General features: G+C 38.6%; 1 protein-coding gene across 1 annotated transcript in view; it reads right to left on the bottom strand.

Annotated features, from left to right (window-relative positions):
• The window catches only part of WDR70 (WD repeat domain 70), a 181,728-nt gene that overhangs the window by 134,395 nt on the left and 21,564 nt on the right, over window positions 1-25,769 (bottom strand). The window contains exons 6-9 of the mRNA XM_072416611.1: window positions 16,113-16,172; window positions 10,111-10,244; window positions 5,635-5,788; window positions 1,452-1,528 (exon numbers count right to left, since the gene is read on the bottom strand). Of these exons, the coding sequence (XP_072272712.1) occupies window positions 1,452-1,528; window positions 5,635-5,788; window positions 10,111-10,244; window positions 16,113-16,172 (425 nt within the window). The remainder of the gene's footprint in view (window positions 1-1,451; window positions 1,529-5,634; window positions 5,789-10,110; window positions 10,245-16,112; window positions 16,173-25,769) is intronic.

Genomic DNA, 25,769 nt, shown 5'->3' with positions numbered 1-25,769 from the left:
TTAAGTTACACCAGTGATAGACATGGACTGGAGACCATTAATGTAGAGTTACAAAGAAACAAATTTCAAATTGTTTATTCAAAAAAAGGACAGCAAGACTTCATGCTAAGGAAAAACATTTCTAGACCTTTTTTCCATGTGGGAAATAAATGTAGGGTCTTCAGGAAAGCTCTGCTAGAATTACTATATCCATAGCTCACTGTAAATTAGTATGGTGGTAATCGGAGAAAATGTCTCTGACATTGCTGGCCATTGTAAAAAATGCCACCCTTATAGATAGCCAAAAAGACCATTGGTGTATGTTAAACTGACCTGAAAGTAACAAAATGCTCATTGCTCAAGAAACCCCAAGCAAACTCTGGAAGGACCCTGGGGTTCCACAAAGCCTGGATTAGAAAAGCTGCTCTAGAGGTTAGGTACATATAAGGCACCTTAGCAGTATTGGGTGGCACGGTGGCTCAGAGGTTAGCACTCTGGCCTTTGCAGCGCTAGGTCTCAGGTTCAAATTGCGGCCAGGACACTATCCGCATGGACCTTGCATGTTCTCCGCATGTTTGCATGGGTTTCTCCTGGGTACTCCAGTTTCCTCAAACATTCCAAAAACACGCGGTTAGGTTAGCTGGCTTCCCCCAAAAAACTGACCCTAGACTGTGATAATGACATGTGACTATGGTGGGACATTAGATTGTGAGCCCCTTTGAGGGACATCTAGTCATATGACTACGGACTTTGTACAGACTTCGCGCTGCGTAATATGTTGACACTATATAAATACCAGTTAATGATAATCTAAGGTTTTCTGCATTTTACTCAATGGCCTGCCTTCAGTCATTTCTTTATATATAAGCTAACTGTAACCATGTAGGCCCAAAATGGAACAGCTATAGTAATTAATAATTCTCTTTCATATTATTTTCCAGTGGTCTGAGATTACTCCAATGTAAAATAGACCATATGAAGAATTGTAATGTATATCACAGGCAATAAGGATTATAGGGGATAGAACCACTAATGCACTGCATGATAAAGCGCTGCGTAATATGTTGGCGCTATATAAATCCTGTTTATTAACAATAATAATAATAATAATAATAATAATATTAATAATGAAAAAGAAAAGCCAACTATTGATTAATAGCTGCACCATAAAACATTCCTTTAAAACTTGTTTGTAAACCCTCAAAATAAAAACTTGTTTGTAAACCCTCAAAATCAAATTTGCTCCCTTTTTATTCTGGTTTATCACTAATAGTATTTCATAATATTTACTAGTATATGAACTACAGATACTGGTATACATAATTTCCAGATGTGCCAATGGAATGGCATCATAACAGCGCTCAGCAGAACAGAGAGAATAAATCCAACAAACACATTGACAGCATTGAATCTTTAGCTAGAAGCCAAGACAATGTAATAGCATGTCAGAACAAAAAGTAAAAAAGACTTACCCATCATTGGAACAGGTAAGAAACTCCTCCTTAATTTTTGGATGCCAACATCCTCCATTAAGCATGGCACAATGCCCCTGAAAAAAATAAATCAACATAATTGAATAAATACTAAATATTTAAACTTATTTCTGCCCCTTAGTGCACACCATAAGCTGTAGGTAAAAGTACAGCAGAGATAGATCAGGTCCCCTACACGAATATCTATTGGTGTGATGTGTGGGAAAAATAAATAAATTTAAAGACTGGACACACAGGAATACCAATTCTTCAGCAGGCAAAAATTTTATGCAGGTAAAAAGTTGTATGGCAATATGTCCATGCAATTTAAATATACAGTGGTACCTCGGTATAAGTCCGCTTTGGAATAGGTCCAAATTGGTAAGTGCTGTTTGGACACAAAAAATTTTGTTTGGAATACAACCTTTGTGCGAGAACTTGTATGGGTCAAAATGAGTCATAACACCGTGTGCTACCCTTATTTACCTCTCTCGAGACAAAGCCACGACTGCACATAAGTTTCAGTACGCCAGTTGCTACCATTCATTGAACAACCCGCACTATAAGTCTCTGTGAATTACAGAACATCCCCTCCTCCTCCCTTCTCAGCACCATCCTAGTAGGCACTCAACTCTTCTCAGAAAGGTAAAGGGAGGTTACATTTTAATTTATTTCATCTAATTGATTTTGTATTTATGTATTTTAGTATTAAGCAGTGTTTAAATTATTTTATACAGCCCCCATCAATGTATAATATGCCAATAACAATAGGATTTTTTTCATGGAAAAAAAATAATCATTTTCCTTTTATTTCTTATGGAAAAAACTTGTTTGGTATAAGTCCAAGGATCTCAACCGATTAAGTACTTATACCAAGGTACCACTGTATAATCATAATAATAATCAAACAAACAATAGAATCTTATGGGTAAATATCAATTCTTGTCAATTTACAGAAAATGCTCAGTCTAATATTATATACATAGCAACAGATCAGCAAAAACATTAAAACCGCTGACTGGCAGGGCTGGATTTCTCACAAAGCCACTCAGGCCAAGGCCTAGGGTGCCATGGCCACTAGGAGTGGCATTTGTACTGCTATCACAGCTGTACCATTATTATACATAAAATGCTTGGGATAGGACTGTTCAGCCCACAACCATCAATAACTCTCCATTATTATCATGGCTGTTCTTCTATATTCTCCCTTTACACAGAAATTGGCTGGCCTAGGGGAGAAAAAAAAAGTACTAATTTGGACCTGTTGATAGGTGAAGTGAAGAACAATGGTTATTTTGCCATAATGGCACCTGTCAAAGAGTGGGAAATATTAGACAGAAAGTGTATATCTGGTTCTCGAACATGATTTGTTGGAAGCAGGAAAAATGAGCCACAGATAAGGGACAAATGTCTTGATAATTGGGTCAAAGCTTTTCCAAAATAGCAGGTGTTGAGTAGTCTTCCCAGTCTCCAGTGGTTGCCATTCAATAAAAGTGGTCCAAGTGACAATTGGTGAACCAGATACAACGGCATGGAACTCAAGGCTCATTGTGTATGGAGTTTAGGGCTAGCTGTACAGCAAACTATCACTAATTAGCACTGTAAAAAAACACGATTTTAACAGAGGAGAAAAAAAAGTGGAGTCTGATGGCTACTTTTTGATAAATAGATGCCAAAATCTTTGTGACGCATGTCATTTTGTGTGTATCAACAGCTTAAGAGTTTGTTCATGTGAAGAATTTGTACGTATTCTGCGCTTTGGTGTTTAGAAACAAAAGGTCCAAGTGAATAAATTAAAAAAATGTATGAAAAGACGACTGCCTTTTCCAGTAAGGCTGGTGGAATGCTGAGTTTCTCTGGCTTTATGTGATTAGTAAATTAATCAGAGAAACACATTTCGGCAAAGCCAACTTGTTGCACTCTGTCCCTCCATCCATAATCTCTGACAAGGATCAGCTTGTAAATGGGGCCTGGCAGGATTCCCTTTCCTTACTTACTATTTCCATTCCGCTCTTGTTCACTTTTTTTCTTTTCCCTCCAGGATTCAGTGATAGAAGCTGCGAGGTTGGGGCAGACAAAACAAGTCTAATGTTTTTCCACTGGCCTTGAAATCCTTCAGCTCGTGCTAACACTAACAAAACTTCCTCTTCTCGTTAAACGACCGAAACCGTGACCGTTTGTCCATTTTGCCCACAACCTGACATCCAGGTAGCTCTCAACACACCCTTATAACGAAGGCGGCGTCACCCTCTCTTTTATCGCAATTCCCTTGTACACAGGCCATTTGTTTCCATAAAAATCAATCACCTTCCGCCACACATCACTTCTTCTCACAGGCATGAAAGTCTCAGCCAGGGGGAACAAATGCACAGATGAGCGCCTTGGGAAAGAATATAGTAAATATAGAGATGAGAATGTATTATGGGCCATAAAGTGGAGAATGATCCTTCTTTGCTTTGGACACCTGTCAAAAGAAAGATGTTTCTATAGCTTTGTGATGGTGGTGAATGAGCCTTGGAGAATAAAGAAAAAAGTATTATGATTATAGATCGTTGTTCCGCGGGCACTGCCTGGAATAAGAGCGTACAGAACTGCTTTCCCGTAACCCTAAAACACAAATAAATGTCCCTTTATCATTAAATATAATTTTTTCAGATGGAACCAGTTTGTTTGTTTCTGATTTTGGCTTGGTATCTGCCTTATGCAATCCTTAGTATAGCAGAGTTTAGACAGAGAGAAGGAAGCGCAACACAAGAGGTGAATCAGTAGTGCCAATGAGCGACATGCTGATAATGAAAGAAAGCATACCGAAAAAGCAATCTGTGTGAGAGGGAGTAAAAAAACGAAAGGAGAAGTACACACGTCAGATGATTCCTGTCCGATAACCGCCTCAGGACTGATTTTCGACAAGAATCTGGCGTGTGTACATCGCTTGTTGTTGGTCATTTATGGATCCATCCTGGCGGATCCACGAACAGCCGACGATGAACAATCGTAATGGAAGTGAAGGGAGAGAGGGCAGCGGGGTGCCGCTCCTTTGTTCTCCCCCCTCCCCATAGAGCTTAACGGCGTTGTACATGTAAATGTAAAATGCTCGTTCAGACTTTTGTTGTTGGAAAGGATTGTGAAAGATCCTCTCCACCAACAAAAATTTTGTTTTTGTGTGTACGCAGCCTAACTCTGGGACAGGACGTTGTAATCCATTAACAAAAAGTGACTGGGCAAGGGTTCAAGGTTAATTCTGGATTGGATTTAAATATACTTGGGTCCGAGATAAAAGCTACACCATATAAGTGCGACTCCATTCTTTTTGTTCAAGGCACAGGAGACCAGTGAATTATTAAACAAGTAGATAGAGATAGATGGAGCTAACAAAATTGGAAAGAAGGGAAAATGTACATAAAAAGTTGTAGAAAATTTGAAAAAATTAAACAGGTATCTGTTGCAATTAACCTAAATATGGCTCGGTATCTGCTATATGGAAGAAAAGCAGCACAAGGAGCCAGTTTGTAGTGCTGCAGTGCTCATGAGCTACAAGTGTCGTGATGATAGGAAGAGAAAGGGTTAGAAGAAAAGGAGATGAATAAGTGCCGATTCTTCTTTAACCCTCCAGTCGCATGTTTAGAGGGGGACATGACATAGTGGTTACTTATCTGCATCAGAAAAAAAAAAATCAAGTCTCCTGCAACTGCCTGTGGGACAAAGCTCAACTATGTACTTCACCGGGGTTACTTATATAAGCAGCAAATTAGAAGTCATCAGGCCTAGAACACAGACGCACAGTTGCTGTAAATTTTGGACTCGACTGACCGATTTTCCTGTTCATAAAATATTTGGTTGAAATTCACAAAACAAAGCACTGATCTGACCATCCAAGAGCCAGATCTGATGAATAAACTTGAAAAGTTACAAATCACCCATTTCATAAAAGATGAATATGGCATCACAAACCATCCAGGTATGTATATTGAGGCTGCAGAGGTTGCATCTTCCACCCCAGACATTAGATATACAAGCAGGTAACTCTGCACCCGAAACGGATGAAGTCAAGTTAATGGCAGAGAAAGACTAACTTGACCTTTCTCTGATAATAATCTGCTTATGTTTGAGTACTTTTAGTACTGACTCTTTCATGCATGAGGTCACGTAAAAAGAAAAAGCGATTATTCAGTAATCCTCTTACCTTGGTGTTTGCCATGTCCACAATATACTGGTCTCCCTTAACGCACTCCATGACAGGGAAGCCATCTCTATCCAGGACTTTTGCCTGAGAGTTTCCAGCCACTACAAGAATGACATCTCCAGTAATGCTGTACTGCAGAGACTTGATCTGATGACTGGAAAAAAGAAAAAGGACACTTGTTATCAAACTACAATATGTAGACAGACAGAATGTGGAAGAATATAGATATAAACTCTAATCAAATGATATTTAGTTTGATGAAGCACTGTGCATCATAAACAATTCCTTATTAGAATAATTTCATTGACCTTTAGTTATGCTTATATACGTGGATGGATTTGGTGGGTTTACGATCAGTGACAATGTGGATCATGCCCGAGTAATGGGTGTTGAAATCATCAATTGTAGTCTCCTTTGGAATCCTTTATGACATATTTGAACGAAAATTCATAAAGTTTCCCTAAGATATCACCAATGCCACATCACATTTTTAAAACATTTCATAATTTTCAATTGGATACGAGAGGATGAAGGGACTTTTCAGGCATGACAGTTACAGCAATTGATTGAGTAATTAACATACACATTTAACCATTCTTCTTATGACATGGTGGCAATGCTGCAACAGGACTGGGAGTCTGTCAGTTAATAACAAGAAATATATATATATATATATATATATATATATATACACACACACACACATACATATATATACACACACACACACAGGGTGAACATATCCACCATAAACGTCTCTTCTCAAGGGAGAATAGATTCAGTTCAGCTAATCTCTCCTCATAGCTGAGCTCCTCCATTCCTTTTATTAAGTTTAGTTGCCCTTCTCAGCACTCTCCCCAATTCCACAATGTCCTTTTTGTGAACTAGTGCCCAAAACAGGACTGCTATGACCAATGCTTTGTACAGGGACAGGATTAGGTCTCTGCAGTCTATAGAAACATTATTACACATATATATAGCTATAGATATATAAATATACCTCTTTTAATACAAAAAAAGCACTTTGCTCAAAGTGCTAGTATAAGCATGACAGCCAGGTAACAAGCATTTAAAAATCAAGAATTTTAACCCTACGCCCCCCCAAAAAAAGTGCTGTATTGATAATTGGTGGCTGGAGACCACATGAACAAGCCTGCCTAGGTATAGATCAGCAGGAGCAATATATTTCTCAAATCAGTAAAGAGGTGATTTTTTCTTTTTTTGAAACATAAAATAACAATGTGATTTGGTAATGCCCGCATGGGTCCCATTGACTAATGTAATGTGTGAAATTCAATGACAAGTCTTTAACACCTTGTAGCTAATAAGACATGCATAACCTCAAGAGAAGAAGGGGCAGGTATCAGTTACGTGTCTGGGAATGTCGAAGAAGCAAGTCACCGACTTACCTAATGGTATCATTTCATCATTAAACAATCACAACACATCTGTTACTCTGACCAATGGCAGTTTACAAAGCCAGTGAATGGTATGTGATACGTTTAAAGCAGTAAAGCAAACAAAATGTTCTTGAAAATGAATGCTTTAAATAGCATGGCACGGAACACAGAGCCGGCCCAGAGGATTCCTGTAAGTGAGGATGCTGGCAGGGCTGTCCGTTGATACAAGTGTTTAATGCTATTTTATTACACGCTGTGAATGTTATGCTGATATTATTCTATCTGGTACGGCATGTTGCTTCTATGTATGCTGGAACAGGTTGAGTTATGGAATTCTCCTTGGTATTTTATGTTTCAGAACAGTACAGATATGTTCAGAAAACAAGAGCAAATGAGATATAAAGACCTATGCCCAGACTAATAGAAATTATTGGAAAAGTGGGGTTTTTGTGGTATGCCATATACTCTACTACAAGGGAAGACAACACATATGGCTTATGCCTCTGTCAGCACTGGGGTAATGACAACTTTAATGAAAGTGACCCCTTATCCCCCACCTCATGGTCCTTAGTGCTCAACCCAGAAATCTATTTAAGGTGGATGGGAAGAAACTTTAGGCAGACGACAGCCCCTGTATTGTAACTATTCAGTAACCACCCAAAAACAGCCAGGTGATTACTAAAATGTGCCCGGTGGTGTGCTTAGCTAAAAGGAGCCGGGGAGAACACTGGTTCTGGCGAATTCAAGGAATTCCCTATTTAATGTACAGCACTGCGTAATATGTAGGCGCTATATAAATCCTGTTTATTAATAATAATAATAATAATTTTTACTGCCTTGAAAAGAATCCCTCTGAAACCAGAGTTCTCATGTTCACCATCTTCTAAATGAAGATCTTTACTAATACACTTAGGAGTACATTTACTCCCTTTTGCCACAACATACAAGGATTTACACAAGTTGGTCAACTAGGACTTTTTTTGGAATCCCAAACATGTTACCACAGTTTGTTGCCTAAATGGACTGATTGATGTCATTGTACTCCTGTACTCTGCTACAGATTTTAAAAATGTATAGTAATTATGTTCAACAAATCTGTTCATGCTTTATGTATACTAGTATGTAAATCTGGTATTTTGCCAACAACCCAAAAAAAAAATTAAAAAAAAAACACCTTTCAATTAAAACCCCAGTCTGGGCATGGGTCCTTATGTGTTATTTGCTAAGGTCAAAATTTTGAGGTTTGGTTGTGGGCAACACGGTTGCTCAGAAGTTAGCACTCTTTGCAGCGCTCGGTCCTAGGTTGAAATCTCAAATACTGTATATTAATAAAAAATAGGTCATCTTCCACCCTTCCTGCTGTGTACTTTTGTGTAGGTTCAGAAAACAACTTGTTCATAGAGCAGCTGTGAAGAAAAAAATGGGAGGAAAACTAGCCACAGAACTATTCCTTGCAGTCCAGGCACAGAGAATTAGTTCCTGTAATGTAGATATTTTGAATCCTTTTGTTAACAATTTAATAATTCCAAAATGAAAGGATGACTCTTGCTATATATTCATACATTTTACACACAGCATATAGATGCAAGTAATCAGCTTAAGGAATAATTCACAGCAGCACAGTCTGCTAAGCATGTAAGTTACCATGCTTTGCATATTCAGTATTTTTAATTACAATGCAGGTGCACTATGAGGATGCATCAAAAAGGGCAGGCACTTATGTTAACCTACTGCTTTACACATTATGGGCCTGCTCACTCCGGGTAAATTTGAAAACGTATTTGTTAACTTACATTTGTAAAGCAGTACAGCCTTGCACTGCTGCAATAATAAAATAAACATGTATAAAGCACAGCAGTGCTTTACAAATCTGCATTCTAAATAAATGAAAAAGAAATCTGGGAGAAGCCAACAATGTAATGTGACCAGCCTTCCTTCCAATATCCTGCATGTTATTGGAGGTTTTTAAATCCATTGTGGTGTATTTAAAGGTCAAAAGCCAAACATGCAACTTGTGCCTCTTTATGCAACTTGCAACACAACACGTAGAAAACAATTTTTTAATGTGCGTTTCTTTTTCTTTTTTTTTTTGTCCAAGCTCACGTTAAAAATTCAACACAATACACGGCAGCATGGCCAGACAGAACTTTTCTATGTTATATTATTAAGCTGTGTGAGAAGCTGTGGTAGGGGACACATGAATAAATGGTACACCAATGTTCGGCCTCCATCAATCACTTATTCCAAACAGGGAGGTCCCCAGCATGAGTCTAATTGATAGCAGTCTCTGAACAGTAAACTGTACTCTATGCCATCTAGTGTTACACATGCCCTGCCACCCGCAGCCTTGGATACATTCCCTAAATCACTATACTGTGAACATAATTTAAATTGTTCACAAATAATATATAAAAAAAAGGAATGAATTGGACCAGAAAAAAAAAAAAAAAACTTGAAACAGTTTTTTTCAAAACTAAATTTATGTTTTTGTTATTGTGCAGCGTAATTTTTGTACAAATAGATATTTTTGTTCTCATTACATTATCTTATATATGTGTCTTTCCTTAGAATTACATATATATTATATATAATAACTAATAATATATTAACTCACTTTACGGAGTTCAAACTTATGTTACTAAGGGCCATATCAGACCCGCGGTCTGCAGTACTAACCTCTCTCATTCATGTGAATTGGAGCATTTGGGACCTGTTTGAACGCAGTTGTGGGTTTGGCTTTCAAAAGTAAAATGTCTCCCTTGGCCAAAGCGGTTGTGGTTTGAAGACTACAGCTGCAGCCATGTGCAAATCTTGCTGCCTACAGTGCAGTTTGCCTCTACTGGTCCAGGAGATGTCAGGCATGCGGTTTAACTACCACATGTCTGCAATTAAGCTAACCATCCTTCACATAAGCTCACAATCCAAAGTTTTTAACAGTTATAGTCTTTAAGGGGAAAGCCATTTAACCAACCAGTAAATTTTTGGGATGTAGAAGGTAACTATATCTGAAAGGAATTTCAATAAGTGATCAGTACTGAACAAAGTCTGAAATAGCATTTTCCTTAGTGACTCTTACCATTCACATGGTTGATGAGAACGAAAAGCTTGTAGTGATACATCCATCCCAGCAAAATCCCAAAATTTCACATCATAGTCGTAACCTCCTGTCACCAGACGTGCCCCAGAAGGGTCCAATCCCATAGCAGATAACTGAAATAAAGAAAACAAACTTTCAACAACATATCTTTGGTATAAAAATGAGAGCAAAGACAACTATTAAAGACTTTTGGCCAAGCAATGATTTCCTGACATCTAGCCATATTGGGAGCTCAATAAAAAGCTACAACTATTTTTTTAGTTTTATAAAAGAGTGAAGAAGTCTAGACAATCAGCAAAAGTTTTTTGTGTGATCCCTGAAATTTGCCCCTCAGTTAATTGAATTTTCCCCAATTTGGGGAGATTATCACCTTTCACATCAACAAGAAGAAAAATAAAGTTTCCCCAAAAGTACACAAACTGCAAAAAAATACTATTATAGAGTAGGGAAGGGGTAAAACTTATCTAAAACATTAAAAAAAAAAAAAAGTTTTGTTTGTATACACAACTTTATATTATTCATTTCATAGCCTAAATTCTGAAAGGCTTTGCTGCCACTAGTATAGGGTATTTGCCATTGGGTTCTGTTTTGGAGGATTTCTGTTTATCAGATTGCTATCTTATAGACACATTTGCACTTTATTTAAGATTTATTAAAGCTCTCAAAGACTGGAGAAGATAGACAATCATGAAAGAATCAGTGTGATTCAGCAAATTTGCAATGTATCTGGTCCAGGACTGAAACATTTGCCAACTAATTGCAAATGATTATTAGGAAATCCATTTGCAGGTTCTTCCATGATAGTCTATCTTACCCAGTTCTTGAGAGCTTTATTAAATCAGGCTCATTATATTCCCTAGGGTTAAACAAATTCATACAAAATGCATATTGTGGGTATTTCAATTTGGGAGTTCTATCTTCATTTTTTAAAGCCCAGACTGCATTTTATTAGGATGAATGTCTGCTGTCATCAGTAAGGTGCACTAGTGACCTGGCTCCAGGGATCTACCTATCCTTGGCCTTACTTAAATCAAGTTAAAAAAAAAAAAGTTGGTGGGTCTAACATTTCAGCGCCAGCGCTCAGTCATTCCACTAGAAAAGGTAAACACCTTGTGAAAAGATCTTATCTAGCCATGCGTTAGACTAAATGCAGTTCCTTCTCTCCAACAGAGATATTTCCAAACATTGTAAGTGCACTATTTAGCACAGATATTAACAAAACGTTTGGGTGGGCTCCTTACATCTTTGCCATGACTTGTAGACCACACGATCTGAACAAGCGCACAATCTAAGAAACGTGTGATATAACAAATCTGTTTTATCTTATTAGCTATTGCAATTATGGAAATAATGGTACTGTAATGTCTCATTATGTGCCATTTAAGCTGTTTTTGGCGGGGCACGTGACAAGGAGTAACTTGCAGAATATTTTTTTTTCCATAATGGCAAGACATAAAACTTTCATTTTTAGGTCGTGCATCTCTATACCTGTAAATAGCAGTAATTTCTGAACTTTTGGCAACAGAATGGGGCAAAAAAAAATGAATGAAAGTATTTTTTCCTTGAAGGATTAAAGGAAACTTTGCCCTGGATAAAAGACAGGTTTGCTTTGGGTTTAAATAAAATGCCAACTTATATGACAATGTTTGGATATCTGAGATGCCTGATAATGTCTTAAGATAATTAAAAGACCCCCTAAATTTTTTTACAATGCAGGGGTGATATAAGGAGACCAGTTGCAACCACAACTAACCAATATGCCAAGTGGACCATCGGAGGGGTGCTTCATGCTTTGTCTCGGCTCTTCTATACGTTTTCCTATGAGCATAGTTATGATTGTCATTGTGAGACTCTCTCTAAGGAACCAGAAGTTCACTTCCTTTCAGGAGCGCCCTGCAGTGATCCATTAAAATAAACCTGTGCTGAGAGAAGCCTGATTTTGCTCTTGTTGGGCTCCTTCAAAAAAGGTCGCCTGGCATTTGTGCTGCTCTTCTGATTTCCAACTCTGACTCAGTCACAGACATGGATGAATTGAAAAGTCTTGAAAAGCTTATTGAAATTGAGGCAGAAGTTAGGAACTGTAAACTTGGGTTTATAATGTTTACCAGAGCCCTGCAATCATGCTGCAATTAACCCAAAATGCTTAACAACGTACAGCAGCGCTTGGTCCCAGGTTCGAATCTCAGCCAGGACATTATCTGCATGGAGTTTGTGTGTGTTTTCTTCGGGTACTTCATTTCCTCCCACATTCCAAAAACATGCAGTTAGGTTAATTGGCTTCCCTCTAAAATTGACTTTAGACAGTAATAAAGACATATGACTATCGTAGGGATTGTGAGCCCCTTTGAGGGACAGCTAGTGACATGACTATGGAGTGCTGTGTAATATGTCGGCACTAAATAAATACTGTATAATAATATGTGGATATCCAAAGCTGCATGCTAATATGCTGAATATTGTGAGCTCTTATCTTGTGCAGTGATTAACGCTCCCCTTTACAACAGATCTGATTGCTCAGGTCAACCCTGGGCACCAGCTGTTTTGTCATTGGTGACCTATGAAGTCTCCTTGGTTGTATCAACACATGAAAGCTTGCCTTGCCTGGCACATAACTACCATGTGCTTTTGTAAGTAATCCCTCAATGCACAGGGGAACAGCAAGACTTTCTTCCTGCAGTTCATGAACAGAGCCCTCTGTGTGTCACCTCCTTTTATCTGTCACTGAGAGCAGGCACATTAATCACAGCGCCCTGTTCAGGTTCATTCTACTGGACACTTTCAAAAGGTCTCTTTTAAGGGTCAAAGTTTTCAAGCACAAGATTTAGGAGGTAATTTTCGTCTACAGAACTTTCATGACCCGTGTCTTGCTCCTGCAAGTGTGTAAGTGCTGTAAGGCAAAAGCTGTTTAAAATCCCCATATATTTATATAGTGCCGACTTCTTACAAATGGCTCCACAGCCCACGGTCATTTCACTAAGTGTCCCTCAAAGGAGTTCACAATTGCGTGTCCCTGACATAATCTAAGGCAATTGTTTTTGGGAAAAAGCAAATTAACCCAGTGTCTCAGCTCAGTTTGGAACTTGCAACCTCAGGACTACAAGGTCAGAGTGCTAGCCACGGAGTCACCATGCTGCCCAATATATGAAAGGTAATATATCTGAACTAAAATTGAATTTTAGTCAGAAAACTTTTTGTCAGATTAAAAAATAAAAATTTAATTGTGCTTCCATGTAATCAAATCATTGTATATGGTAAATCTTCTTTCCCATTAAAAGACAGCTGGGTTGATTATTATTAAACAGTATTCATATAGCGCCAATGTATTACGCAGCGCTGTACAATAAACAGGGGTTGGAAATGACAAGACTGACACACGAGGAGGAGAGGACCCTGCCCAGAAGAGCTTGCCTGAAGAGGTGTGGAAGCAGCATGCAATAGGAGGAGGGATAGGGATTGGTGGGTGAGGGTTTAAAAGACAGAAGACGGGTAGGCAAGTTTGAAAAGATGGGTTTTAAGGGCTCTTTTAAAGGAGTATAAAGTAGGTGCAAGTCGAATAGGATGAGAAAGACCATTCCAGAGAGTTGGGGCAGCTGTAGAAAAGTCTTGGAGCCGTGCGTGTGATGAGGTTATGAGTGAGGAAGTCATTAGTAGGTCATTGGAGGAGCGAAGTGAGCGGCTGGGGGAGTATTTTTCTATAAAGTCAGAAAAATAAGTGGCACAAGAACTGTGGAGGGTTTTGAAGGTAAAGCACAGGAGATGATTTTTAAACTAAGGTGAAATGGAAGACAATGAAGAGAACTACAAAGGAAGGAGAGCTGGGAAGGATGGATGAGTCTGGCTGCAGCATTCATAATAGATTATGCCCCAAGTACCAAGACAGGAGCACAGTAGATTTTACGTAGGTCAATAGACATTTTTGAAGTTTAAAAAAACAAATAAAATTGTATTTAAATACTTTTTTTGTAATAAAAAAATATATAGCAAAATTTTATGTCCTGTCCCCAATACTTCAATGGTGCTGCCATTTTCTCCCTTATTTTCTTCCATATTCTGATCTTTGGCTGTCTTATTTTGGCTGGATTGACATAACTTTTGTGCAAGCACACGGGAGTTTATTCAGTCCTGGCACCCGTAGGAAAAGCCAGGATTGCTAGGTATGCCTGGCAAGAAACACTTGGCTGTGTATGCACAGCCATCAGTCAGGTAAGAATACCTTTTGAAGAATTTTTTTCTTTCCTTACTTCTGCAATAAGGACCAGCCTGAATGCTAAATTTTTAAAGACACACACATATTATTACCTGGTATTTATACAGCACCAACATCTTAGGTAGTGCCTCACAGAAACCACAACTATGCCGCTAACTGTTCTGAAGAGGAGCTCACAATCTAATTTTTTTCTTGTTTAAAAATTATAATAATGTAATCATAGTTTAATCTCTCCAATATAATTAGGGGTCAGTTACCACTGATGAAACTAATTACATATAGCTCTTCTCTATTACATGTATAGCTTAAAAAAAAATACTATTGGACTACACACTGGAGTTTTACATTATTTTTATTAGAGGTATGTAAGTAAGATGCAGTACTCCCATAATAGCACCAGTAGACTGAATAAGATGTCAGACAAATCCATGAGGCTTTTTTTGGAACAGAGAAATTGTGTAAAAATATCCTAAAATGTTTAGGCTACCGGTCTTCTGGGATATGTCAAGCAGTGTTCTAAGCTGAAACAAAAGATACCCTTCTTTGCTGGATCTATCTGAACCTGCTCAGGCTGCAATACTGCAAAATATGCAATCTTCAACATGGAACTGCAGAGTTATAATCACTTCAATAAATTGCCAGATATTTAGCAGGCAGGTGAGGGGTATTAAAGTAACAAAAAAGCAGGACTTGCAGCTGTATGGTTGCATGAAGTGTAATGCTGTTCATGGTAAAATTTCCAGTAAGTATTATAAAAGATATTGGCGGAATAGCTGGTTCAGTGGCTAGCAGTCTGGCCCAGGTCCCGGGTTCAAATCTTGACCAAGAAACTATCTGCAAGAAGTTTGTATGATCTCCCCATATTTGTGTAGGTTTCCTTCGGGCACACCGGTCCCAAAAGTATACAGTTAGGGTAAATGGCTTGGCCTTAGAAACGAGCCCTAATGACAAATACCTAGGGTAGGGACAATAGATTGTAGCTTGTTTGAGGAAAAGGTAATGATATTACTATAGACTTTGTAAAATTCTGTGTAATATCTTGGTGTTATATAAATACATGTATACTAATGATAGACTATGCTTTGTCCTAATGGGTCATGTGACCAAGAACAAGACCAAGACCAAGAACTTCCAGGACCAGACTTGTACTTTTTCCCTCTAGGCCTGCTAGCTTGGGCTCGAAGGGCAAATATGGAAGGATGGAACAGTCAAACCTGTATTTATTTATCTGAGATCACTGTTCCTGAAGCATGCTTGAACTTTTAGTGCTCTCTCTACATCTTCCAAAACCAAAGCTGTATGATCTATTAGACTGTTAGATGATGCCCCATGAATTTAGTTAACAGAAAGAAATGATCTAAGAAGGATCGCAGGTGATTACATAATATTATAATTAATAAAGCGCAAGAACTGAAGAAGTTTTATAGTCACTTGAGATCATTGATTAGATCAGAATGCCATTACTGGAAGTAGTGTAGACTGCGTTTTGTTTATGGGTATCATTATTATTATTATTATTAATAATAATAATAATAATAATAATAATATTATTAATAATAATAAAAATCATGATTTATATAGGGCCAACATATTACGCAATGATGTACATAAAATAGAGGTTGCAAATGACAGACAGATACAGACACAAATACAGAGGAAAAGGACCCTGGCCAGAAGAAGAGCTTACAATCTACACAATTAAGTTTTAACTTCTCTTTAGACTAAACATTTTTTTTTTTTTTGCAAATTTACATTTACAAAAGATCCTACTTACAGTTTTTGTGCCATGCTGCAGCGTGATTTCATGTGAATCGGGTATGCTTTTAACAGGATTCTGCAAGATAAAAAAAAAATGATCTAATTTGTTAAAAATAACATACCAGTTTGTTTTATACATATATTGTTTATAAAGATTTTACATAGTGATTCAACAAAAGGTGCTCATTGCTTTCTTCTGCAATGTTTTGCATACCTTATGGTGCGGAACAAGTGAAATACTATTTATAAATCAATAAAGGTTGTGTGAATAATCGAATAATCTTAGTTGAACTGAAGAGGAGGTTGACACAACTCAGGATTGAAAGATTGAGGGAACCTGCATGGCTGCCAACCACCCCAACACTCAGAACACAACGTTAGATCTTAAAGAACCAGTAAATGCACATTTCACACCTGGCGACAATGATTAGTACTGGTACTGCTCATTGTTGCCCCTCTTTATTCCCTATAGAACTGTTGCATATAACTTTTGCTGTACATTTATCAGTAGCACAAATAATTCAGCCGAACAGCCTATGACAATGGTCTGTGAATATGGAAAATACCCTTTTATCTATTTACGCAGATGAAATAAATATATATTCTGCACATATTCGCTCCCTTTCTATAAATATTGGAACATTCGAACAGAAAATTCTTATCCTCCTTTAAACAAAACCAGTGTTGTCCTCCGGCCCCTTTTAGCTGGATGCGCCACCTGGTCACTTTTCAGTAACCACCCAGCTATTTTTTTTAGTTGGTTACTAAAAAGAGTTGGGTCACAATACAAGGGATGCCAACCACCTTGCTTGAACACTAAAAACTATATTTAAAGTCAATTACCTTCAGTGTTCCCCCCAAACCCTTTTAGACGAGCGCACCACCCAGCACTTTTCAGTAACCACCCGGCTAGGTGTTAACCCACCTACAATTTCTTCCCACCCGGCTTTCTGGTTGAACACTGATGTTTATTAGTCAAAAAAGCTTCTTCTGTATCACTTCCTACTGGGACTTTCCCTGACCTCAAAGCTAAGCTTTCAAAAATTTCCCCTACCAGCGAACCAAATAACATCCTATCCTAGAAGAGTCCTAACCACCCTCTGAAAATCCAGAACTAGGTACAGACAAAATTTTTAAATTTGAAAAAAAGGAAACCTAGATGGATAGCAGACTTTGGTGAGAGAATTTCTCTCTGTGTTTCTTGTGGAATTCAAGATGCATGAAACTGTATGTCAGACAAATTTATCAAAACACTAACAATTATAAGTAAGACACAACCAGTTAAATTCTCTGGCTTGTTTTAATGTCTAAGACTTATCACAATAATCTCAAGGGCTGGAAAATATTTTCAAAGGGATTTCCACAATTTAAAAATAGCATTAATGCATGTTGAAAAGTTGAAAAAGCCAAAAAGGGAGATTCACAAAATATATATATATATATATATATATATATATATATATATATATATATATATANNNNACACACACACACACACACACACACACACACACACATATGTTCAGCCAAAACATTATAACAACTGACAAGTGAAGTCAATACCATTGATTACCATATCCCAACTCTTGTCAGGGTGTCCTTGTAATGGGATAGACAGCAAGGGAACAGACAGCCCTTGAAAATGGAATTAATGTCCCACTTTGAAAACGTGTAGATCAGTCAGGTCCTTGCAGAAAGGAACAGGTGATTTGCCTTCTACAATAACTTTTCTTCTCTGCCTGATCGCCGCCAAGCTGGCAAATTTCGCATGAGCAGCTCAGCCTTTGTTGGCAGGGATACCCAACAATTTCAGCTTCCCTTGCGTATGCTTGAAATTAATGGGCTCCCCAATGAATGAACATCCCAGCGCCGCCAATTAAGACTGCTGAAGATCAGGATATGGAAGGAAAAAGGGAATAGATGGAGATATACACAAAATAATGGCGACAAGTGAGTATCGATAGATTTAGTTTTGCTTGAAGGAAATATGCTTGAAGCAAGAAAACTGGCCAAGTGTATGGATTAGAAAAATTTTGACAAAGGCCAGATTGTGATGGCTAAACAACTGGGTCAAAGCATTGACAAATAAACAGGTGTTGTACGAGGGGGTGCTGAGAAGTTCCCAGCTTTGCCCCCTTCCAGATAAAATAGAAAAATTAGTGTGGGGGCATATGACAGTCTAATATTTTAGTATGTAACTGTGCAAATATCAGGTCTTTGCGATTCTTAAAACTGTTTTTTCTTTTAGTGAGAAGCTGTGATAGCGGAGGCACAAGCAAGTTTCACGTCGTTGGAGTTACGGGCCGTCATGAAGTTTTTGTTTCTCCAGGGAATGTCAGCAAAGGACATTCACACTGAGATGTCACAAACACTGGGGGAGAAGTGTCCTTCCTACAGCACTGTCATACCTGGATATCTTATTTTAAGACTGGGCATGTCACCATTGAAGATGAGCCCCGCAGTGGGCGCCCCCTCAACCGGCCCAGCAACCTGCGATGCTGTCCATGAGCCGATTATTGACGACCGAATATCCGCAAAAAAGATAGCCCAGATACTTGACATCTCAAGGGAGCGTGTTAAGTTTGTTATCACCACTATCCTAGACATGCGCAAGTTTTCAGCGAAGTGGGTGCCAAAATGTTTGAACAGTGATCAGAAGAAGGAACGAGTTGAAGCATCCAAAGCCATTCTGGCCCATTTTGAAGCTGCACAGGACTTTTTGGCTAGGTTAGTGACTGATGATGAAACATGGCTCCACATCCATGATCCTGAAACCAAGGAACCGTCAAAGAAATGGCGCCACAGCAGGACCCCATGGCCAAAGAAGTTTCGAAACCAGGCGTCCATTTTCTGGGACAAAGATTGTATTCTGTTGGTGGACTACCTACCTCAGGTCTCTAGTATCACAGGCATTATTATGCTAACCTCCTGGACCAGCTGAAGGAGGCAATTAAGACAAAACGCAGTGGAAAGTTGACCAAAGGGATCCTTTTTTTGCAGGACAATGCACCTGCGCACACATCTAACGCTGTGGCTGCCAAATTGAACATCCTGGGATTCCAATTGGTCCACCATCCCCCCTACTCACCTGACCTGGCCCCTTCAGACTATTATCTGTTCCCGAATTTGAAGAAACACCTGAAGGGGCAACGTTTTGAGGACATTTTGACGTCCAAGATGCTTCAGAGTATCCATGCCTTGATGGGTCAGAGATGTTGTGGGAGCACAAGGGAGACCCACAAAATATCAGACAGGTGTTTTCAATGCTGTGGCTGATCAATACAACATATGCCTGCTATGCCTGTTATGGCTATAGCAATACATCACTCAAAAAAAAAAAAAGGGGGGGGGGGTTTCTGGCAAAAAAAATAATACAATTAGGATGCAGTCTGTTCCGGCATTACACAGGTATTTTTGCTTCAGAGAGTCCCACGTGTAACATTTTATTACCTGTCAATCATGCCAATAGATACCTTTATTTCTTGTAATAGGGTAACAGCCCTGTTTCTGCAGAGCAGTGATATTGCATAGTAATGTGTGGACAGATGGAGGTGTAGTTTAAGTAAACAGATTAAATTACAACTTCATTGTACACTTTTTGAGCATATACAGGAAAAGGGGTTTAAATCATATGAATAAAACCTATAAGTGGTAAAAGGCTTTTCCCAATTAGTATTACTGCAAATATAGTACAAAAAGTAGCCATGGCAGCTCAATAAGTTGCTATGGGGTTCAGAGTGGAAAGGAGGTCCCACTAGGGAGGTTTTCTGATGTAAAGACAATGTCAGATGAACAAGATCAAGTTTAAGGATTATGTTGTTGCTAGTCACAGATCTCCTTTGCATTCCCCTATCTGTAAGCAGATTAACTTTAAAACTTCCCATCATCGTGACTTATCATTAAACCTGTATGCATAACACAGTGAGGTTAAGAAATCCCAGGATCTCAGCTAAAAAGCAATTACATTTTTTAGAGGAAAAAAAAAAAAAACTAAAAAAGTTATTAAATCAAAAAATTTCTAGCAGAACATAACACTTATTCCAGTTATTAAACAGCAAAATACATTCAATTTTTTATTTAGTAGCCCAAAAGGAAATAAATAATAAAAGTGCACTGCAACACAAATGTGATGTTCTGCAGTACATGTAGTGTAGGTGCGATTTTTGGTGCACTAACCAATGCACCACTGCATGGTATGTTGGCAACACCGGTCATGCGCCCTACTGGCGGACAATGGACAGGATCACAGTGACATCTACTGGCCAGTTATATATTGCCTTTTCCATCTACCAATCAACAGGTAGATTCATTAATGGAAATCTGAACAGAGGTATTGAGTTGCTTGGGTGCAGCTGTCTTTCCGATTCAAAAAACGTCAGTAGTTTCACCATCCCAGTAAAAAAAGGCCCATCAACATTTTGGAATTCATAATAATTATCCTATGAATACTCTGTTTATGTCTGTATTTCAAGTCAGAGGTATTCTGAGGTCAGTAATGGTAGTCTTCATACTTCGCTTAGGGGGTCGGTTTAAAAAGCAGTGAATCTGACATTCACAGAAACATTATCTGGTGGAGAAACGTTTACGGTCATTGAAATACTTTATTAAATGTTTAGAAGCATCTAAGTAAATGTCAATGTCAGATTCACTGCTTTATAAACAGAGCCCTTAGTATATATTTTAGTTAAAACCAAATAAAGTTACAAAACTAAAAATTCTGTTCTACAGGGGTTATAGTACTAACTTTCATTTTCATTGTCTTACCTCCCCTTTCCAGTTACATCAAAATCATTGTATGATCAAAGACCAACAAAAATCTCGGGTTATTTACAATTGGGTGCATCAAAACCAAAAAGTTTGTTCTTCCCAAAAGCAGCTATTGAGTAGGTAGAAAAGCCTGGTCCCTGCCAACGCTCTCCATTGGGAAGCTGCAATTTATCTGCAGATGTTCTAACACCACCCATATGGAGTCAGATGCTCTACAATCGACTGGTAGCAGCTTTGCAAAGATAGCACTGTTTGCCACCAGACAGATAATGCCCAATTCTGTAATTGTTAGCAGAGGAGAGGCATTTCTGAATCAGGATGTGGCTGGTTTAAGAAGGTACTGAACAACTTTTATAATTTTTATCTTTGTATTATTATCATCTTATACAGCATTCTTTCAGGAATTTTTTGTTTAAGCTGAGTGGGAAGTAGTTGTAGCCGAGTGCTCGGCCCAGTATTGAGACCCAACTTTCCAGTAAGCACCCAAAAACTCGGGTGGTTACTGAAAAATGCTGGGTGGTGCGCACGGCTAAAAAGGGCTAGTGAGAATACTGTAATGACCCTACCATAGTCATACTCTAATATCCTAATAAAGTCTATAGCTTTATACATGCATCCGATACTAGTCACCTAAGAGAAATGGTCGTGTTCATCTTGGTGATCTGATGTATAACATGGTTCCATGATGTCATTTGTCAACCCAAATAGCGCATGACACTTGCTCATCCTCCACTCTTCATAGAGCAGAATGTGTGTACAGCACTTGTTCATTCATCTGTCATTGGAAACAAACTCAAAAGATCCTTTCCAGTGACAATCATCTGACATTCATTGGATGCCTGTAGGGGGCTTTAAATCAATTTTTAGGTGGAAACCATTAACCTACCAGTATGATTTATCAGTATATAGGAGGAAATCAGTGCTATGAAAACACAAGCAGAACATTTAACAATTAACTAGTATTAATTTAGTGCCGACACATTACACAGCACTTTACAAAGTCCATAGAAATGTCAATACCTGTCCCTTGCAGGGGCTGACAATCTAATGCATAAATATTTATGCAAATACAGAAAGTCTTCTGGTCATGTGTAGAACCCTAGCACTGTAATGAACTCTGAATGAGTTCAGAGAAATCCTAATCGGATCACAAGCGCAGACATAATCAATTTGAAAGTAAAGTGCATTTTGCTTGCATTTTTGCATTTTCTGCTCATTGACATAAGGCCAAAGACCACCGGTAACAAACCTAAGAAAGTCCACATCACAGCCCCACTTATCATTCCAACCTGGTAGAAAAATACTCCCCTAGCTGCTCTCTTTGCTCCTCCAATGACCCACTAATGACTTCCTTACTCATAACCTCATCACAAGCATGGCTCCAAGACTTTTCTGAAGCTGCCCCGACTCTTTGGAATGGACTTTCTCGACCTATTCAGCTTTCTCCTACTTTATGCTCATTTAAAAAAGCCATCAAAACCCATCTTTTCCAACTTGCCTACCCGTCTTCTTCTGTCTCCTAAACCCTCACTACTCACCTACCATTTCATATCTTCCCTCCTATTGTGTGAGACTTCCCCCACATCCTAGATTATAAGCTCTTCAGGGCAGGGTCCTCTCCTCCTCCTGTGTCACTGTCTGTATGTGTCTGTCAATCGCAACGCCTATTAAATGTACAACGCTGCGTAATATGTTGGCGCTGCGTAATATGTTGGCGTTAAATGTGTTTAATAATAATAATAATAATAATAATAATGTTATCTGGATAAGCATCCAGTTTTCAATAGTCCTAGATTTCTACTTCTATTCAGAAATTTCTGTCTGCCCCAACTTTCTCATGCGAGTCATAAAGGTTAAGCTGTAAATGGGAAGTAAATACAGTGGGTGATCCACTTCACAGCTCAGCCTTGTGACTCCGGCCTATTCCTTCCATGGGAGGCAAACAATGAGCCGTACAAGTGATGTCTGCGTTACGCCAGCGTTCTCTAAACACTTCAGTCTTCATGTAAACATCGACGGCTCTCCTCAATGTATGGACCCGCTTCTTCTCCACACTAAGGAAGCTACATTGATAAACGCAGCGTAATAACATACATCACCGCTTAAATTACTATTAGACACCGGATTCTTCACACTGCAGATCAAGAGAAGACGGAGTCAAGAAGGGGAAGGAAATGGAAAGTCAGTGAGAATGTGTTGATGCCTACAAAATCTTTCCCTATAAAATGCAAGTTTGTTTAAACACAAGGTATGGTGAATATGCACCCGTGGAGTGGTGTGCTTTAGAGAATCCTACAATCTATTTGGTTCAGGGTACTATTAGAATGTGTATAGCCAATAGCAGTGTTTCCTGACTTCCTTAACATAGGGGAACCCCTTGAAATAACTTTCAGGTTCTCAGGGAATCCTTTCTATAATAGTGTCAACATATTACACTAGTATATCCTCAGCTCACCTTACATTGGCATGGTGGTCAGTAGGAAGAATGCCTCTTATATTATTGGCCGATGGGAAAAATGTCACCCTCACAGATAGCCAAAAAAATCATTGGGGTAACAAACTGACTTGAGAGGCACAGGTTGCTCATTGCTCAAGGAACCTCCCGCAAACTCCTGAATAACTCTAGGAATCCACAGACCCCTGGTTGAGAAACAATACCCTATAAAAATAAACCGCCACCGAGTACCTAAAATTGTAAAAAGACTTTCAAAACATATTTTAATATGTTGGATAGAGCCATAAGGGAGCTATATCTTACAGGTAGACCTCGAGTTAAGGACATTCGACATACAGACAACTCCTAGATACAAACGGGATTTCCCTGCTGGTTCCTGTGCAGGGTGGAGGCTTGTTGGGGGGAGGGGTTTGCTTGACTTGCAGAAGAAGTCTTTCACTCTTCTGCAACCTCTTGTAAATCCTTAAATGACCAAGACAAACTCTGTAGTTGTTTCTTTTTTGCATATCAAAGCACAGCTTGCTCTAGAAGTTAATGCCCTGGCTCCATAATGTTTTTTTTTTTTTTTGCTTTGTTTCTGATTACCTCACAGTGAGGATTTTTATACAGGATTTTAACTGACACCACACTGCCTAATTATTAAAATAATGTACATGTTCTGACTTACATACAAATTCAACTTAAGGACAAAGCTACAGTCCCTGTCTCGTATGTAACCCAGGGACTACCTGTATTTGCTTTCTATGCCTGTAACAGGGAAATTCACGTTTTCTATTTGTCCAGATGGTTTTTTTTCTTTACTACAGAGATACAGAGAGTCGGTATATGAATAGAAACAAAATAATCTGTAAATCTACACAAGCAGGTCCATATTTTTTTTTTAAATAGGACTATACAGAAGAAAGGGTTGTAAGTTTTTTTCTGAAATTACTGTAGTATTATTTTATGCTACAGCAAAAGTGAAACAAAAAGTAAATATATGGGTAAAATTAACCTACCAAAAAAAAAAAAAAGGATCAAGTACAAATATTCACGATTTATTATTTTTAATATCTCTATAAAACCTGCAAACAGTGTACAGACGACTGATGGACATCAGAGAATTGTGATTTATGTATGAACAAGAGCTACAGACACAGCTCCATTCTGTTCTATGGAGAAGGAAGGTGCAAAGGATGAGGAAGTGACACCCCACTGTGCGGTTCTCTATTATTGTACAGTATTTATATAGCACCAACATATTACGCAGCGCTGTACAGAGTTTATAGTCATGTCACTATCTGTCTCTTAAAGGGGCTCACAATCTAATGTACCTACCTCAGTCATATGTCGTTAACACAGTCTAAGGTCAATTTTGGGGAGAAGCCAATTAACCTAACTCCATGTTTTTGGAATGTGGGACGAAACCGGACACAGGAAGAACCTGCAAACTCCATGCAGATAGTGTCCTGAATGAGATTCAAACCTGGGACCCAGCACTGCAAAGGCAAGAGTGCTAACCACTGAGCCACCATAGCAGTGAACAGCAGTGGTTCCTGATCAGTCATCTAACATGTGTGCATAGCTTTACATAAGGTGTTTTAATGTGTATAAGGTCTATAAGTAACCACAATGACCAATGATAGGGTTGGGGAGCTGCGAGGGCAGCATTACTATTTGCTGGAAAAGTCAAAATTTGCATATACAGTTCTGCTCCCTATCTAAAAATCTATCTGATAACCATTTTGAAGTCAAGGTTACCACTACCTATACTATATTTTATAAACTAATATTATTAACTACAGAGTGTGAATTGCCTAGGGGTGAAATGAGTTTCTTTCAAGCAACACGGCTTGGCCAAGGAAGAGAAGGAAGCAAGAACTCCTCTCCCACCTATTCCTGTCAGATCCACATCATTAAAAGAACAAATTAAAGACTAAACTACAATAATTAGGATTTGAAAAATTTCCTGAACAGTGACTTGGCGTGAGCAAAGATACAAATATTTCATCATTTCCCTCCATCGCAGACTCTTCTGTTTAATGGTACACAATAGAATCTAAACAAAAGACCATTTTTCACAGTGATAGGATCAGATGAGAAGACTGGGAGTTAAGAAGAGCACACCCTGCTCAAACACTATTTTTAAAACCGAATTGTATTCTAAATGAGGATGGGTGAAGCTTGGTGACACAGCGAGGTCACTTCCTTTGGATGAGCCACAGAGACTTAGGTTTATAGCAGCTCAAGTGGTTCAGTCTCGCTGCCTGGGGCTTCCGTGATCTAGAGGGTGTACGAGTTCTACCTAAGCTCCTTCAACTTGCTTTATGAGTTAATGAAAAAACATATCTGTATATAAAGCTACGTACACACTTCCAATTATTATCGTTGGTAGACGAACGATCCTGCACGATATCTGCGAACGATCGTATAGCACCGATCCTGTACATACAGATAACGACACGATCGTTC

The sequence above is a fragment of the Pyxicephalus adspersus genome, chromosome 6 (genome assembly GCF_032062135.1).
Source record: "Pyxicephalus adspersus chromosome 6, UCB_Pads_2.0, whole genome shotgun sequence".
NCBI lineage: Eukaryota > Metazoa > Chordata > Amphibia > Anura > Pyxicephalidae > Pyxicephalus > Pyxicephalus adspersus.
Note: the sequence above shows the minus strand (reverse complement) of the source record. Positions and strands in the feature narration are given on the sequence as shown.